We start from the raw sequence: 15,074 nt of genomic DNA on the forward strand, positions 1-15,074 counted from the left end.
GACTCACCAGCAAACTTTAGTCTGGAGAAGAGAAGACTGAGAGGGGACATGAGAACAGTTTTCAAGCACATAAACAGTTGTTAGAAGGAGGAGGGAGAAAACTTGTTCTCATTAACCTCTGAGGACAGGACAAGAAGCAATGGGCTTAAATTGCAGCAAGGGAGGTCTAGGTTGGTCATTAGGAAAAACTTCCTAACTGTCAGGGTGATTAAGCACTGGAATAAATTGCCTAGGGCATAGGCGCCAACTTTGTCAGGCGCCGGTGGGTGACTGCACCCCTGCCCGTTTCCCTGCCCCTGGCCTGCCCCGACTCCACCCCATCCCCACCACTGGCCCCGCCCCCATTCTAACCCATCCACAAAGTCCCCGCCCTAACTCTGCCCCCTCCCTGCCCCTATTGGATGCCTTCCCCAATTCCCCGCTCCGGCCCCGCCTCTTCCCCCAGCGCACTGCGTTCCCCCTCCTCTCCCCTCCCTCCCTGCCCCGCGAATCAGCTGTTTCGCGGCGCAAGCGCTGGGAGGGAGTGGGGAGAAGCAGGACATGGCAGCGTGTGCTTCCCACAGCGAGTCCGCCGCGGCGGGGTCCTGGGGAAGCCAGAGGGTCCTGCACCCCCACTTCTCAGTCAGACGTGACTCTCAGCCAGCCAGTAACACAGAGGTTTATTAGATGACAGGAACACGGTCTAAAACAGAGCTTGTAGGTACAGCGGCGAACGGCACCCCTCGGCCGGGTCCATTATGGGGTTCAGAGAGCCAGACACCCACCCATGTCTGCCCTCACTCCTAGTCCCCAGGTAGCTCCAACTCTCAAACCTCCTCCAGCCCCTCCTTCTCCCGGCTTTGTCTCTTTCCTGGGCCAGGAGGTCACCTGATCTCTTTGTTCACCTTTAGCTATTTCTTTGGGGGGGGGGGGGAAGGGGCCCTGGCCATTTGTTGCCAGGGAGACAGAGTGTCAGTGATTTATGCACACTGGCCTTTCCCCCTCACCTACAGACTTAAGAAATGCATAGGGGAAACTGAGGCACCCACACAATATTCAGAGGAAACATTAAGAACAGTCCCACTTCCTCACAGGGTGCGTGTACAGAACTAGACGCCTATGGAGCCAACCCTCATGCCTCACCCCCTCGCCATCCTCCATGGCCCTGCATCCCAGCGACCCGGCCCCTGGCACGGGTTTGTGGGGAGGGGGGTTGGTAGCTGCCCACAGAGAAGGGTGTGGGAAGTTCTCCTTTCCCCTGGCTCTGCTCTGGGGATGGTGGGGACTGGAAGCCTGCAGGAGTCTGTAGGTCTCAGCTTGACACTAGCCGGCCTTCTGGTCCCACCCTGAGGGGTGCCAGCTATTCCGCTGGGCTGAGGTGGGTCATGCCCAAGGAGCTGCGCTGATTTGCCCTAGCCGAGGCTCTGGCCATGGGTACTTCCCTATTTGCTCTGTTCCCAGGGCACGTTCTGTACGAGACGTCATGTTCCCGCTCCTCAGCGCTGTGTTGTGCGTGGCTGCTGCCCTCCGCCCCAGAGATGACTGCATTTCAGGGTAGTTGTGTAAAGCACTAGAGCAAAAAGCCGGTGTGTGTGTGTGATTTCAGAAGCGTCTCATTTCCAGGGCAATGAAGCCATCGTTACCCAAGAGTCCCTGGCCAAGGCAGCACATCCTGTGCCTCTGAGAGAGACTCCCCTCCTCACGTCCCGTAAGCTGCTGGCGTCATCCTCCCAATGCAGCCGAGCCCACGGCTATTAGCCTGGCGACACGCTCCCAGAGCAGAGAGAGGCCACAGAGAGCAGGGCCAGGAAAGACCACTTCACCCAGCCACACCCCCTGCAACCATCTTTGATTTCCATAATTTATTCATCCCAGGATGCTTTTGTGCCCCCGCGCTAGCCCTCAGGCGGATTACATACGCCCTTGGAAATGGCACAGAGCGCCAGGCTGGTACGGCCTGGAGGGCTGTATGCTGTCGGTGCAAATGGGTGGGGGTGGGAACAGGTGGCCGGGGCTCACCCTGACCGTAAGACAACTGATGAGACTAAGAACAAGCCAGTACCATTACTCTACTCCAGGGGTTTTCAAACGTTTGTACTGGTGACTCCTTTCACACAGCAAGCCTCTGCGTGTGACCCTCCCCCCTTATAAATTAAAAACACTTTTTTATATATTTAACCCCATTATAAATGCTGGAGGCAAAGCGGGGTTTGGGGTGAAGGCTGACAGCTCACAACCCCCCATGTAATAACCTCATGCCCCTCTGAGCGGGCCCGACCCCCAGTTTGAGAACTCCTGCTCTACTCTCTACAACAGAGGACAACCTGCTACGGCTTCTGGGGAGACATCCGGCACCTACAGCGTTCCAGGGGCAGGGCCGGCTCCAGGCTTGGGGCGGCCAACGGAGAGGGGCGGCACCTCCGGGTTTTGGGCAGCAATTCGGCGGCGGGTCCCTCCGTCCCTCTCGGAGTGAAGGACCCGTCACCGAATTGCTGCCAAAGAATAGAATGAAGCGGCGGTAGTAGAGCTGCTGCCAATCCCGCCTCCCCCCGCCCCCTGCTTGGGGTGGCAAAAATGCTGGAGCCGGCCCTGTCCAGGGGGGGAGGAGAGGTTTTTTGAGCCCCTTTTTGTTAGGTCTTAATTCTTACCAAGGGTCCCCCCTGCTGATGTCAGTGCCCGTTAGTTGTGTCCTGTGAAAAGCTCGAGTAACTCCCCTGGAGAGCATTGTGGGTGTCCAAAGGGGCTGTGGTTTCATTTGGCCGCAGTGCGGAACAGGCCAGGAATGGCGCCGGGCAGCGGAGATGACCCGAAAGAAATTAATATCTTGATTCTCCTCTCCCTTCCGGTCGACAGCAGGGACGGGTTGGGAGCTGCTGCCTATTCGCACCAGTGGGGAAGGGAATCGAGCCCCCCCCGGCTGTCTCTGCACAAGCCTCTCACAGAGCGATGCCCTGCCTTGGCTAACCCAGACGGTGGCAACCACGGGATGGCTAGTATAGCCAAGCTCCAGGCAACCTCCCGGACAGCCTCTGTCCTGTCCTTCTGTTCCCGCGCTGGATTTCCAGAGGGGCTGGGGAAAGACGAAATAGCCACCCCTAGGGGAGGTCCATTGACGGGGCATGGACCCAGGAACCTCCTGGGCTCGCCCGGCTGTCCAGGGCTCAGAGGACAAGCCCATGGCAATCAGGGCTGAAGCCTGGCCATGCAGATGGGGGGGTCCAGCCCCCTTCCCCCAACCCCAGCTCTGTGCAAAGGGGCGCCCAGGTGGAGAATGGTTTGTGACTGGCCACAGCGGGCCCCGGGCTGTCCACCACACACACACACACACACTTGGCAGCTGGGCTGTGGGCAGCCACCTGGCTGGCACGGCGAGGGGCCAGGTGTCCGCCCCGCGCTGCAGGAGAAACACTCGGGCCGAGGCCTTGGGCAATCGGCCAGGAGCAGGGCCCCCTTACACAACGCCGTGAACAGGAACTAGAGCCGCGGCTCTTCCTGTTGGAGTCTTGAGTAACCCCCGGCCCAGGGGCGGTGAGGAGCCGGGGGGGACTCAGGCTCAGGGATCCCACGGTGGCTGGGCTTCTGATTCAGGGCCAGGGCGAGCTGGGCCGGAGCAGTTTGGGGAGGGGGGCGCAGGCCGGGGTGCAGCAGGTGCGGAAGGAGATGGGCAGAGAGTGAGGGATGGACGTGCTCATAGTGTCGAGCTGAAGCGTGGCCTGTATAGCGTGCTCCCTCTGCATTGCTTTGCACTCAGGTGCTGCCCATCCAGCCCTCCTGGGACGGGCACTGAACCATTCAGGGGGAGACGGGTTCCCCGGGCGCCGGGCCAGGGTAGGGACTAGCCCTGCGCTGGGGCCCCTGGATCGAACGGGTCTTCTCTAACGCCACGTTGCCCCGCTCTCTGCTGCTCCTAGACTGGTGACAGAGCAGGGCAGCTGGTACCAGGGCTACCAGCGCCGGGAAATCGGGGACCCTTTGCAAACCCCACCCCCATCCCCCAAGCTACAAAGCCCAAGGTTCAAGGGGTGGCATCTCCCCACTCCCACCGTGGGGATAGCTGGGCATAGGGGGTGTTGGTGGAGTTAGGGGACTGATGGTTACGCAGCAGGGGTACCCCCTGGGGGTTCAGGTTATTACTCCTGCGGGGATCGTCCACCGCCCCTCATGGGGATGGAGCCGGGAGAGCGAGCTTCATGCCACCCTGTTCCTGGCAGGGCGGGGGCTCCTGAGGTGGCAGGGTTGGAGCTGGCCCTGGCTGGCACCCACCTGGGAGAACCCCCCACCCCAGGCCCGGCTTTGTAGACGGTGACTTTGTCTGGCGCTCCTACCGTAGGCCCGCAGGAAGCCACAGCCGCGTCCAACAGGCCGGCTTCCCACTGCGAACAGGCAAGCTGGATTTGCCAAAAGGAGCCTTGAGGCTCAGGTGCCCGACTCCCATGGGATTCTAGAAAGTCTGCCACCCAACTCCCTTGGGCTCCTGGGACAATCCCAGAACCTCACGGGCGCCCTGGCAGGGGGCTGGCAGGGTCCTGGCGCGGCATCGATCCCCTGGCAGGGCCCCGCTGGCACACCGGCGCGGGGATGGAAGGGTCCCATCCAATGATGCTCCCTTGGGCAGGATCCCGGTACATCGTGCCCTGGAGCGCAGGAAGCCCAGCTCTGGATGCCCGCTGGCGCGATCAGGTGCCAGGGGGCGGAGGGTTTGCTCAGAGGATGCCCTGCTGCTGGGCTGGGACATGGGGGACAGGTTAAGAGGCTGGCCGGGCCTTCCCAACCCGCTCTGGGACTGGAGCCTGGCGCAGCCCCCGCGGGCCGGGGGAGGGCTGGTCTGTAACGGTGGCTGGGAACCCTCTTGCCCAACCAACCCCGTCGCAATTCGCTGCAATCGAGCCAGGAAACCTCGCTGGGGCTGTTGGCAAAGAGACATCTCCCCTGCCCCTCCCCCCTGTGCGTCACGTTGGGGGGGCCTCCCAGCTGCAGTGCAGCATGGGGGGGACAGGCCTGGAGATGGGACACCGCACTGGGGGCAGCACCTGGCGCCTTCAGCCCTCGTCCAGACCAGCGTCTCTCGGTTTAACCGGTGGAGCGCCACACCGTGCCTCCACCCCTCAAGCCAGCCTCTCCCCCTCGCTGGCCCTGACCCCTGGGGCGCCCACAGGGAACGACCCCCGGCCCTTCAGCATTGACAGCACAAGCCCCTGCCCCCGGAGCTAAAGGATGCGCTCCCTCAGCTGTGAGTAAGTAGCAGGCTGTTATCACCCCTGTGGCCATGTGAGCCAAAGCCCGGGATGTCGAGGGGTTTTGGATCGGGGGAGGCAGGCCCCTGCACTCCATGGGCTTCAGTGCTAGACGTGGGCAGCCATGACTAGGTCGAAACAGCGCCTTGGTGCTGAACCGCCCCCCTCCCGGCGCATCAGAGCCAGCCCTGCCGCCTCCTCCGACAGAACCAAGCGTCTCTGGCCCGCGCCCGCCAGCCCCGCTCTGCGGCAGGGAGCCGCCCCCCACAGTTCCAGCTGCAGCATCCCTGGGGGAGCCAGAAGACCCTTCCCGTCAGGGCCTGGGGCAGACCTAACGCACGCAGCCGGCCTGGGGTTCCAGGAGTGGCAGCTTTCCTGGGAAATGGAGAGAACCTGGACTGGAAGCGCCGCGAGACAACACACAGAGGCCAGCTTTGCTCAGTGTAATTGCACATCAAAGCCCCTGTGGGGCCTGGCCTCCTTTTGTCACAGATCAGAGACCTTCACTAGCAGCCCTGCTCAAGCCACGAGTTTATGGACTGACCCGCTTCGTGAGCCGTCAGCAGGCTCCGAACCCGGGACCTTCAGCACCACAGCCCAGCCTCGTGCCGCCTGAACAACTCCGTTAGCAGTAGTAGGCTGTTATCCTCTATGTGGGCCAGCCACTAGAGGGAGCTAAAATATGCACGGCTGCCATTCATTTTAAGGCGCCCCCAGGGCTGAAGGGCCTGGACCTGGCCGGGTCTCTGCACCGGAATGGTCTCCCCGGGCCAGGACGCGGGGAAACGTCTGCAGGGCCGAGTGCGGGCCCAGCCCAACAGGTTCTAGCCGCTGCCCCGTCGCCAGCGCGGGGGCACGGGAAGGGTTACAGACGCCCCGGTCCCACACGGAGAGGCAGGTCGGTGCCAGGAACGGTCTCCCCAGCTGGAGGCAGGGCGCACGGGACGCGGGCCCTGCTCAGGTGCCCTTGAAATTCCTCTTCTGCCAGCAGAGCAGACAGCAGCGCTCCCTCCTGCCGCTCTCCACCGAGCATGCCTGGCAGACGGTGCCTTGGCACAGCCTGTGGAGAGAGCCAGGCAGGTGACGCGGCCCACGTCACCACAGGCACCCGCTGCGCCCACCCTCGCCCCTGGGAGACCCTCTCCACACCCGCAGAGGGAGCAGGGAACCCCCAAAACGGTGCTGGGCAGGGCTGAGCAGGGGAGCCCCATAATGCCATGAGGCAGGGCTGGGCAGGGGAGAAGGGTAATACCAACACGCTCCCATGGCCAGGTGACTTGGCATGCGCTCTGTTCCCATTGGCCTCTCCCCCCGCCCCGCTGACCCCCACTTCTTGTGGCCACGGCCCCTCACCTGCACTGGTACCTGCGGGAGAGAAACCCAAAGTCCTGGCTGCAGCGGGCGCACAGGCTGAGGTCCTGGGGCACCACGCTGGGGGCCCGGGAGTTGATGCCCTCTGTCTTCTGCCACAAGGCGTCCTTCTCCCTGGGGGGTGAGGGGAGATGGCCCATCATTCCCTTCCTGTGACGCTACCATTCGACTCCAGCCCAGCCCTCGCTGCTATCCCCCCCCCGCCCCTGGTCCCATCCCAGGGGACGGGCTTCCCCTGCCAGCCCCCAAACCATCCTTACTAAAGCCCCAGCCCTGCCGAGCCCCAGGGCCACCCCCAGAGGCCTCACGGTGACCGTCACCCCCCAGCTGCCAGATGTGAGGGGGGCAGCCTTTGCAGCTCCCTCCCCATCACAGGAGGGTGTGTGTGACCTGCCCATCCCCTGCCAGACCCAGCTCCCTTGGTGATCTCCCCCGTCAGCAGCAGACCGGCCCTCTGCCTCCCTCCCCACCAAGCCTCCACCGCTTGAGCTACAGAAATCCAGGCATTGGGTGGCAGGCTGTTACCCTCTGCACGGGGCGGCCGTTACACACACACGCTTTGGAGGTGTGTTACACAATGGCCACAGCTGCACGCAGAGTCCCAGCGACCGCACACAAACGGCCGATTCGGTGGCCAGCGGCTGGTTTGTGAGTGCAATGACCCCATGCACGGTCTCATACGCAATTCTCGCCCCTCCGGTCTGGCAATCAGGGCTACACTTTGCTACCTGACCACACCACAAAGTTGTGCACGTTGGCAAAACTAATCCCAGCTATCCATACCAAATGATGGGGTCTAAATGAGCTGTTATCGCTCAAGGAAGAGATCTGGCAGTCACTGTGAATGGTTCTCTGACAACATCCACTCTATGTGCTGTGCAGTCAAAAAAGCGAACAATGCTAGGAACCACTAGGAAAGGGACAGATAATAAGACAGAAACGATCACAGTGCCTCTATATAAATCCCTGTACGTCCACACCTTGAATACTGTGTGCAGTTCTGGTCACCCTATCTCAAAAAAGACATACTGGAATTTGAAAAGGTGCAGAGAAGGACCACAAAAATGATTAGGGGGACGGAGGAGAGATTAAAAACTCTGGGACTGTTCATCTTAGACAAGAGACGACTCAGGGGGGATATGATTGAGGTCTATAAAATCATGACTGATGTGGAGAAAGCGAGTAGGGAAGTGTTATTTACCCCTTCTCATAACACCTGAATCAGGGGTCAGCTGATGAAATTAACAGGCAGCAGGTTGAAAACAAACAAAAGGAAGTATTTCTTCACACAACGCACAGCCAACCTGTGGAACTCCCTGCCAGGGGATGTTGTGAAGGCCAAAAGTATACCTGGGTTCAAAAAAGAGTGAGATAACTTCCTGGAGGATAGGTCCATCAATGGCTACTAGCCAGGCTGGGCAGGGACGGTGTCCCTAGCCTCTGTTTGCCAGAAGCAGGGAATGGGCGACGGGGGATGGATCACTTGATGATTGCCTGTTCTGTTCACTCCCTCTGGGGCACCTGGGATTGGCCACTGTCGGCAGACAGGACACTGGGCTAGACGAACCTCTGGTCTGACCCACTGTGGCCATTCTTGTGTACACCGGAGAGCCAAGGCGCTGAGCCGATGGACTGCGCGTTGGCAGAGCTCTGGTTGGGCTTAGCCCCAGGGCTCAGCACCGTTAGCTGCAGCCGGAGGGTCGAAGCTGGTTGAAAAGGCCGCTCCGAAGCCTGGGCTGGAAGACGAGCCAGGACGGGGCTGGGGCCGAGGTGTGGTCCTGCTGGGGGCTAGCGCCATCTGCTGCCCAGCGAGAATGAGCTCGGGGTTAGCCCAGCTCCCCATTTGTGCACGTTACAGAATCTCCAACAGTGTCCGCACAGTTTGCAGCTGCTGCTCAAGAGAAACCCAGGGGCTGGGATCGCAGGGGGCTGCGGGTCGGGAGTGAGGGGCACCAGAGAGCTGTGTGTGTTTGGGGGGGGTCAGGGCCGGGATCACAGGGGGCTGCGGGTCGGGAGTGAGGGGCACCAGCAGAGCTGTGTTTGGGGGGCTCAGGGCTGGGATCACAGGGGGCTGCGGGTCGGGATTGAGGGGCACTAGCAGAGCTGTGTTTGGGGGGGTCAGGGCTGGGATCGCAGGAGGCTGCGGGTCGGGAGTGAGGGGCACCAGCAGAGCTGTGTGTTTGGGGGTGGTCAGGGCTGGGATCGCAGGAGCTGCGGGTCAGGAGTGAGGGGCACCAGCAGAGCTGTGTGTTTGGGGGGGGTCAGGGCTGGGATTGCAGGGGGCTGCGGGTCGGGATTAAGGGGCACCAGCAGAGCTGTGTGTTTGGGGGGGGGGTCAGGGCTGGGATCGCAGGGGGCTGCAGACTCAAGTTTCCAAGTGATGGAGCATAGAGGCTGCATCTCCTCCCCCCGACCCTGGCTCCCACAGCATGGGCATAGTTTAGGAGGGCAAGGGGGGGGCATTGCCCCCCCAATCTGCAAGCCTCTGGCAGGCATGGAGTTTGCCACCCACATGACCTGCGACCCCATTGGCCTGACTGGTGCTGCCCCCCCCCAAATATAGAGGCCAAACTACGCCTACGTCCCCCAGGAATCCCCCCTCGTTCCTCGCCTCCCAGCCGCTCACCGGAGCAGTTCCAGCAGCCGACCCTTCACCTCCCGGACCAGCTCCTGCTGCTCGGTCAGCTGCCCTAGGTGTTTCTTGTCTCGCTCTTTGGCTTCTCTCTGTGCTCTCTCCAGCACCAGCCTCAACTGCTCCCCGTCCTGCCGGGCCCTGGACAGAAGGACAAGCCCTGAGATGGCTCAGCCCTGGCAAGCGTTAGCTGCAGGGTGCCGGAGATCCACCGCTGGGGTCTGTCGCTAGGGCAGGGAAAGGCCGGACAGGGCACCACCCTGGACTGCAAGAGCACCCCGCTCCGGCAGTGATGCCCCGAAGGGGGTCAGCCCCACGCTGCATGCGGACAGGCCTGAGCCACCCCAGCCGGAGCCAGGCGGCCCGCTGAAGCTCCCCTGTAGAAAATGCCACCGATATTTCTGGGGCCAAATGAACGCCGCAAAGCAGGGCCAGCGTCTCGCCGGGACGGGCAGGAAATCCAGAGACGATCCTGCCGGGGGGCAGGTTTGCATCCGTCTGTATTTGAGGCTGGCTGGGGAAGCGTCATTTCCCCTGGCATGGAGACCAGGGGTGGAACCATGGGGGAAAGACACGGGGGTTATGCCTTTATCGCTCCTCGGGGCCTGAGCGTTGGGGTTTTACATCCGGCTTGGCTTTTAACACTGGGGCATCTCCAACTCAGGAGACTCTCTGGCCAGCTGTGGATGTAGCAAGGTCACCACCGCCGAGCGGCCGGGCCTGTGAGCCCTGAGCAGCAGAGGGGCCGGACGTTTATTGGGAGCATTTGGAGCTCTCTGGATTTCGGTTGCGGGGAAGCTCTCAGTGCTACGGACTCAGCCTGGCCATGCCTTCCACGAAAGCCCCAGATCTGCGGGCCAGATTCGCAGCTGGTGGAAACCCAAGGGCGCTCGGTTGATTGCCATCAGCTGAGGAGCTGACCAGCCTCTCTGAGACTGCCGAGAAGTCCAGCGTCTAAAACGGGGAGGAGAAAACTCGCCCAGGCTTATGCTCCTATGATCAGATCCCAGATCCCCCAAGGACCCCAATTTGTACAGACCCCCAGGGCACAAGGCACCTCCTTCCCTCTCTGCATTTCTCCTCTAAGCACTGGGTACAGTCCTATGGGCTGATGCACCCTATGTAGCTTGGCCCGTTGGCGGCTGTGCATCATCTGATTGGCTGGTGTGTCAGTTAGTCAGCTATTGGGCTCTCGTCCGATTGGCTGACGTGTCGGTGAGCTTGCAGCACGGGGTACATTTGACTCTGGCTGTCAGCATTTCTAAGGTGCCCATCACCACAGTATCTGGGCTGCCCAGAGCCCAGGGTTTACTGTCCTCGCTCTTTGACCCGATTCTGATCACTTCCCCCCCAGCGCTGCTGGCCTTAGTGGCATCTTGCCCGACTTTCCCTGCTGGGTGAACGAGGTCAGAATCAGGCCCGCTGGCTCGGGCAGCAGTGGCGCGTTGCAAAGGCTCCCGAGGGCCCGGGCGCATCCAGCCCAGGCAGCGCCGTGTACGCAGGGCATCGGCCGGGCTCACTGCGTCTCCTACCTGCCCAGCTGCTCCGCCAGCTGCTTCGCTTCCTCCTCCTTGGCCGTTAGCCGCTGCGCTTTCTGCTGGGCCTCCCCCATCGCCTTCTCCAGGTGGGTGGTCAGGTGCTAGGAGGGTAAAGCACTAACGTGAGGCCAGGCCTGGGCTCCCCCAGCTGGACTACATTTCCCATGATGCATCCCAGCCATGTGACAGCCCTCCCCAAGAGGGGAGACCCTGGTGCATCATGGGAGATGTAGTCTGACCAGGGCACCAAGGCCATAGAGGTGAACAGGTGAATGAGGCACCTGAACTACAACGCCCATGATGCACTGCAGCAGCTTGTCTGACTCAAAATATTTTGCAGGGTTTTTTTGGGGTATTTTTTCTGAAAACTCAAAATGTGCCATGGAGAACCCCTCACCCCCATTTCCCTCCCGCATTTCCCTCCAGTGCCATTCCCTCCCTTCCAATGGCCAGTTCCTACCTTCACCATCTCTTCGACACTCTTCCTTGGTTTCTGCTCTGGACTGGCCTTCTCCAGCATGGCCGCTGTCCCCAGGTCCTCCGGCGGCTCCCCTGCCAGCACCTGCTTGCCCATCTGCGGCCCACCCCCTCCAGCCGCTTTCTCCTCCGCTGCGCCCCGTCCTCTGGCCAGCCCCAGGGGTCCCTCATCCCCAGCTTCCGGCCAGTCGCCTCCCCCCGCCCGCTCCAGCTCCGCGGCAGCTCGGGCCAGCGTCTCCTCCAAGGCGTCCTTCTCCGCCAGCACGGCGGCGAGCTGCCCCCTGGCCTGCTCCAGCGCGTCGACGGCTCTCTGCTTCTCCAGCTCCAACGTCTGCACCTGGAGCCGGAGCGCCACCATCTGCCCGTCGCTCTCCTCCTTCTGCCGGGCCAGCGCTTCCTGCCGCCGGGTGTCCTCCAGCTCGTCTCGGAGCTCGCCTGCCTCCCGGGCACGGCTCTCCAGGGCGGCCGCTGTGGTTTGCACTTGCTTGGCCAGGACGTCTCTCTCTTCGGAGACTCCCTGCAGCACGGCCTGGAGCTGCTGTTTCTCCTCTCCCTCCGCCCGCCTTTGCTCCTCGCACTCCGCCAGCTGCCTCCTCAGCTCGGCCACAGCCCTCTCGTGCCCGGCTCGCTCCTCGGTCCCTCGCGCCTCCAGCTGGGCCTTCTCGCGCGCGAAGCCCGCGGCGGCTTCCGCCAGCCGGGAGGCCACAGCGGCGTTTTCGGCCAGGGCGTCCCGCAGCTTGGCCGACTGCCCCTCCAGCTCCTCCTGCAGGCCCCGCGCCCCTTCCTCCTTCTCCATCAGGGCCCTCTCCGCGTGCGCCAAAGCCGCCTGGAGGGAGGCGTTTCGCTCCTGCCGTGCAGCCAGCTCTTTCTGGAGATCCTGAGCCTCCAGCCGGGCGGCCGCCAGGCTCTGCCCCTGAGACACCGCCGACTCCAGCAGGGCCTCTCGCTCCCTCTCCAGCTCCCGTCCCTCCGCCAGGCCCCGCTCCAGCTTCTCTCTCAGCCCCTCGGCCTGCAGCTCGGCCTGCCGGAGCCTGCCTTCCAGCGCGGCCCTCTGGGCCGTCTCCTCCTCCGGGCCGAGCGGGGGGCTGCCGCTGGGCCCTTCCCGCTGCCCCTGGCTGAGCTGGTGCCGCAGAGCCGCCACCTGGGCCTCCGTCTCCTCCAGCCTCCCCTCGCTCGCACTCAGCTTCTCCTGCAGTCGCTGGCACCGCGACAGCAACTGCTGGTGCCTCAGCTCCTGGGCTTCTGCTCCCGCCAGGGACTCCCTCCTCTCGGCCTCCTGCGCTCTCAGCCGCCGCTCGGCCTCCGCCAGGGCCTCGGCCGCGGCCCGAGCCTCCTGGCGCAGGCCGGCCGCCGCGGCCGCCTCTTGCTCAGCGTCGCGCGTCGCCTGGGAAAGCCGCTCGGCGAGCTCCTGCTGACGCTTCTCCCCCGCTGCCAGCCTGGCTCCGTGCCGCGCCTGCAGGGACGCCGTCTCCTCCTCCTTCTGGGACAGCTGCCGCCTCAGGGCGCTCACCAGCACGTCCATCTCCTCCAGCGTGTCGCTCAGGAAGGCCTTGGAGTCCTGGAGCTCCCGGATCTGCCTGGCCTGCTCCTCCGCCTGGCGGCTGCAGCGCTGGGCTGCCTCCTGCTGCAGCCTGTCGTGCTCCTGGCGGTGGCGTTGCGCTTGCTGAACCGACATGGACTCCAGCTCCCTGCCCAGCGCCTCGACCTGCAGCTGCAGCTGGGCGTTAACCCTCTGGAGCTCAGCCTCTGGCTTTGCGTCTCCAGCCGCCTCCGAGCCCCGCTGCTGGGAACCCGCCTGTCGCCCGTTGTCCGGGCTCCTCTCCAAAGAGCCCGCCGTTGCCGTATGTTCCCTGGACTCTTCCAGTCTGGGCTGGAACGGGTCATCAGTGCTCAGCCCCGGGGATCGGCTGACCTGTCCCGGGAGCTGGGGCTCTTCCTGGGGTCCTCTCCTGGCTCCGTGGTGTTTCTCGCGGACTCCAGCTGGGTTCCCAACCTACAGCGGGTGAATAAGAGCAGAGACAGAATGAGGGATGGCTTCTTCGGAGATACCTGGGGACAAGTGGGTCTGCGCCCCTGTTTGTGGCTAGGAGGATAACCACCTGCTCCTACGGCCAGCTAACGGGCTGGGGCTCTTAGCTCAGGTGGTAGAGACCTGGGCTTTGGAGCTGGAGGCCCTGGGTTCAATCCCCCAGTAGCCCAGCCCAGGAGCTCTTGGCGGATCAGCCGCATCAGACCCGCGTGAGATTCAGTCGCCGCTGGCTGCGGCACTGTCTCTGCTGCAAGGACACCTGAGCTCTCCTAACCAGGTGGTGGTGCCGTGCGCCGAGCTGGTTACAACTGACTTGCCCAAACTGCGGCTCCGTCCACAGCAGCGCCAGGGCTGCATGCCCGTCTCCAACGCATGCTGGGAAAGCCGGCCGGCTAGCGCTCCACACGCCCCCAGAGTGGCACCCGCCAGCAATGCATGCTGGGAGGACAGGGGGTCAGCCAGTAGAGTGGGGCGGATCTGGTCTGTGTAGCCACATAACGGGCAGACAGGCACGTAGCAGCCTGGGCTCCTGGCACGGGTGAAACATAGCGGGTGGCTATAAAGCCAGTTTAGAGACAGCCCCGTTACCGATGCGGCTTCGAGGCCAGAGCGCCTCCCATGACAGCCACGGCACGGTGTGCATCGGCAGCGCCTCTCCCCACGCTCTGAGCGGATTCCCTCCCAACCATCACGGGGACGGGCGCTTTGGAAATGCCAGTGCCAACAGCGAACGATACAGTCCCAGTGCCCCACCCTGGGGAGGGATCACCTACAGGCCAAGCCGGCCCCTCCTTCTGGCTGGTCACGGGCCTTTGGCTGGAGGATCTGGACAGAGTCCTAAAGGAAACAAACACACTCAGGGTAACGGCCCGGCAGAGTCTCCTCCCAGCTGCCTGGACCCACCTCGGCTGTTCCAGCCGTTTCGCCCTCCCCTGATCTATCAGCCTTCAGTGCCCAAAGACTGAATCCTGCCAAAGGGAGCTGCAGACGCCCATCCGAGGGTGGTCTGGCCCCACTGCCCCGCACAGTAACATTTACATTGGAGAGACCCCCTGGGAAAGTGACACTCCAGCTGGAAACATTTCCTCAGGCCCCCAGATAAAGCTGCCCGGTCCCCCCTCTCCCCTGGGTGATGGATGGGCTGGGCCGAGTTGTGTCCATGACACTGCTCTCAGAAACCGCCCTGGTAGGGTGTGATCAGAGCCAAGCCCGGACCAAAGCCCCTGTTCTTGGATAAGTTTCTCCTGAACCAGCAAATCCACTTGAAGGCCAGAAGAGATGCTGCAGAGGAAGGCACCCTCCACCCCCACACCAGGGTCTCTCCCAATCTTATCCAGGGGAAAAATCCTTCTTGATCCCAGACCCTGAGCATGGGGGCGAGACCCAGCAGCCCGACACCCGGGAACGAATTCTCGGCAGTAACTCAGAGCTCTCCCTGTCTCGCGTCCAGCTAAACCAGAAGCTGGGGGCAGGGGGCACCAGGCTGGGATCTTACATTTAGGGACTTGATTGTGCGTTTCTGCTGAATTTGGGCCCTGTCTAGCCTTCCCTGGCTGCAACACTGAAGATTGGCTAAGTGACGGGCGCTGATCAAGGCTACCCTATTGCTACGGGGCTGTGGCAGGTGGCCCGGCAGTTGGCTCCAACTCCTAGCCGTTGGGAGTCTGGCCCCATCGTGGTTAGCCCCTCGTGCGTGACCTAAACCTCATCCTTCTCCCAACTTCTGTCATCTGTGATGGGGTATGTGACAAAGCAGGGAATTTTCTTAGTGTTTTGCATGAACACTGTGTGTGCCTCGGTTTCCCTGTGTGCTG

At 62.5% G+C, this 15,074-nt stretch overlaps 1 protein-coding gene across 1 annotated transcript in view; it reads right to left on the minus strand.

The window, feature by feature from the left end:
• Positions 1–891: 891 nt before the first annotated feature.
• Positions 892–15,074, minus strand: part of RUFY4 (RUN and FYVE domain containing 4) — a 29,525-nt gene continuing 15,342 nt past the window's right edge. The window contains exons 8-13 of the mRNA XM_042843029.2: positions 14,034–14,097; positions 11,215–13,224; positions 10,749–10,855; positions 9,211–9,357; positions 6,567–6,698; positions 892–6,273 (exon numbers count right to left, since the gene is read on the minus strand). Coding sequence (XP_042698963.2) covers positions 6,171–6,273; positions 6,567–6,698; positions 9,211–9,357; positions 10,749–10,855; positions 11,215–13,224; positions 14,034–14,097 — 2,563 coding nt within the window. The 3' untranslated portion in view covers positions 892–6,170. The remainder of the gene's footprint in view (positions 6,274–6,566; positions 6,699–9,210; positions 9,358–10,748; positions 10,856–11,214; positions 13,225–14,033; positions 14,098–15,074) is intronic.

This window comes from Chrysemys picta, chromosome 11 (genome assembly GCF_011386835.1).
Source record: "Chrysemys picta bellii isolate R12L10 chromosome 11, ASM1138683v2, whole genome shotgun sequence".
Classification (NCBI taxonomy): domain Eukaryota; kingdom Metazoa; phylum Chordata; order Testudines; family Emydidae; genus Chrysemys; species Chrysemys picta.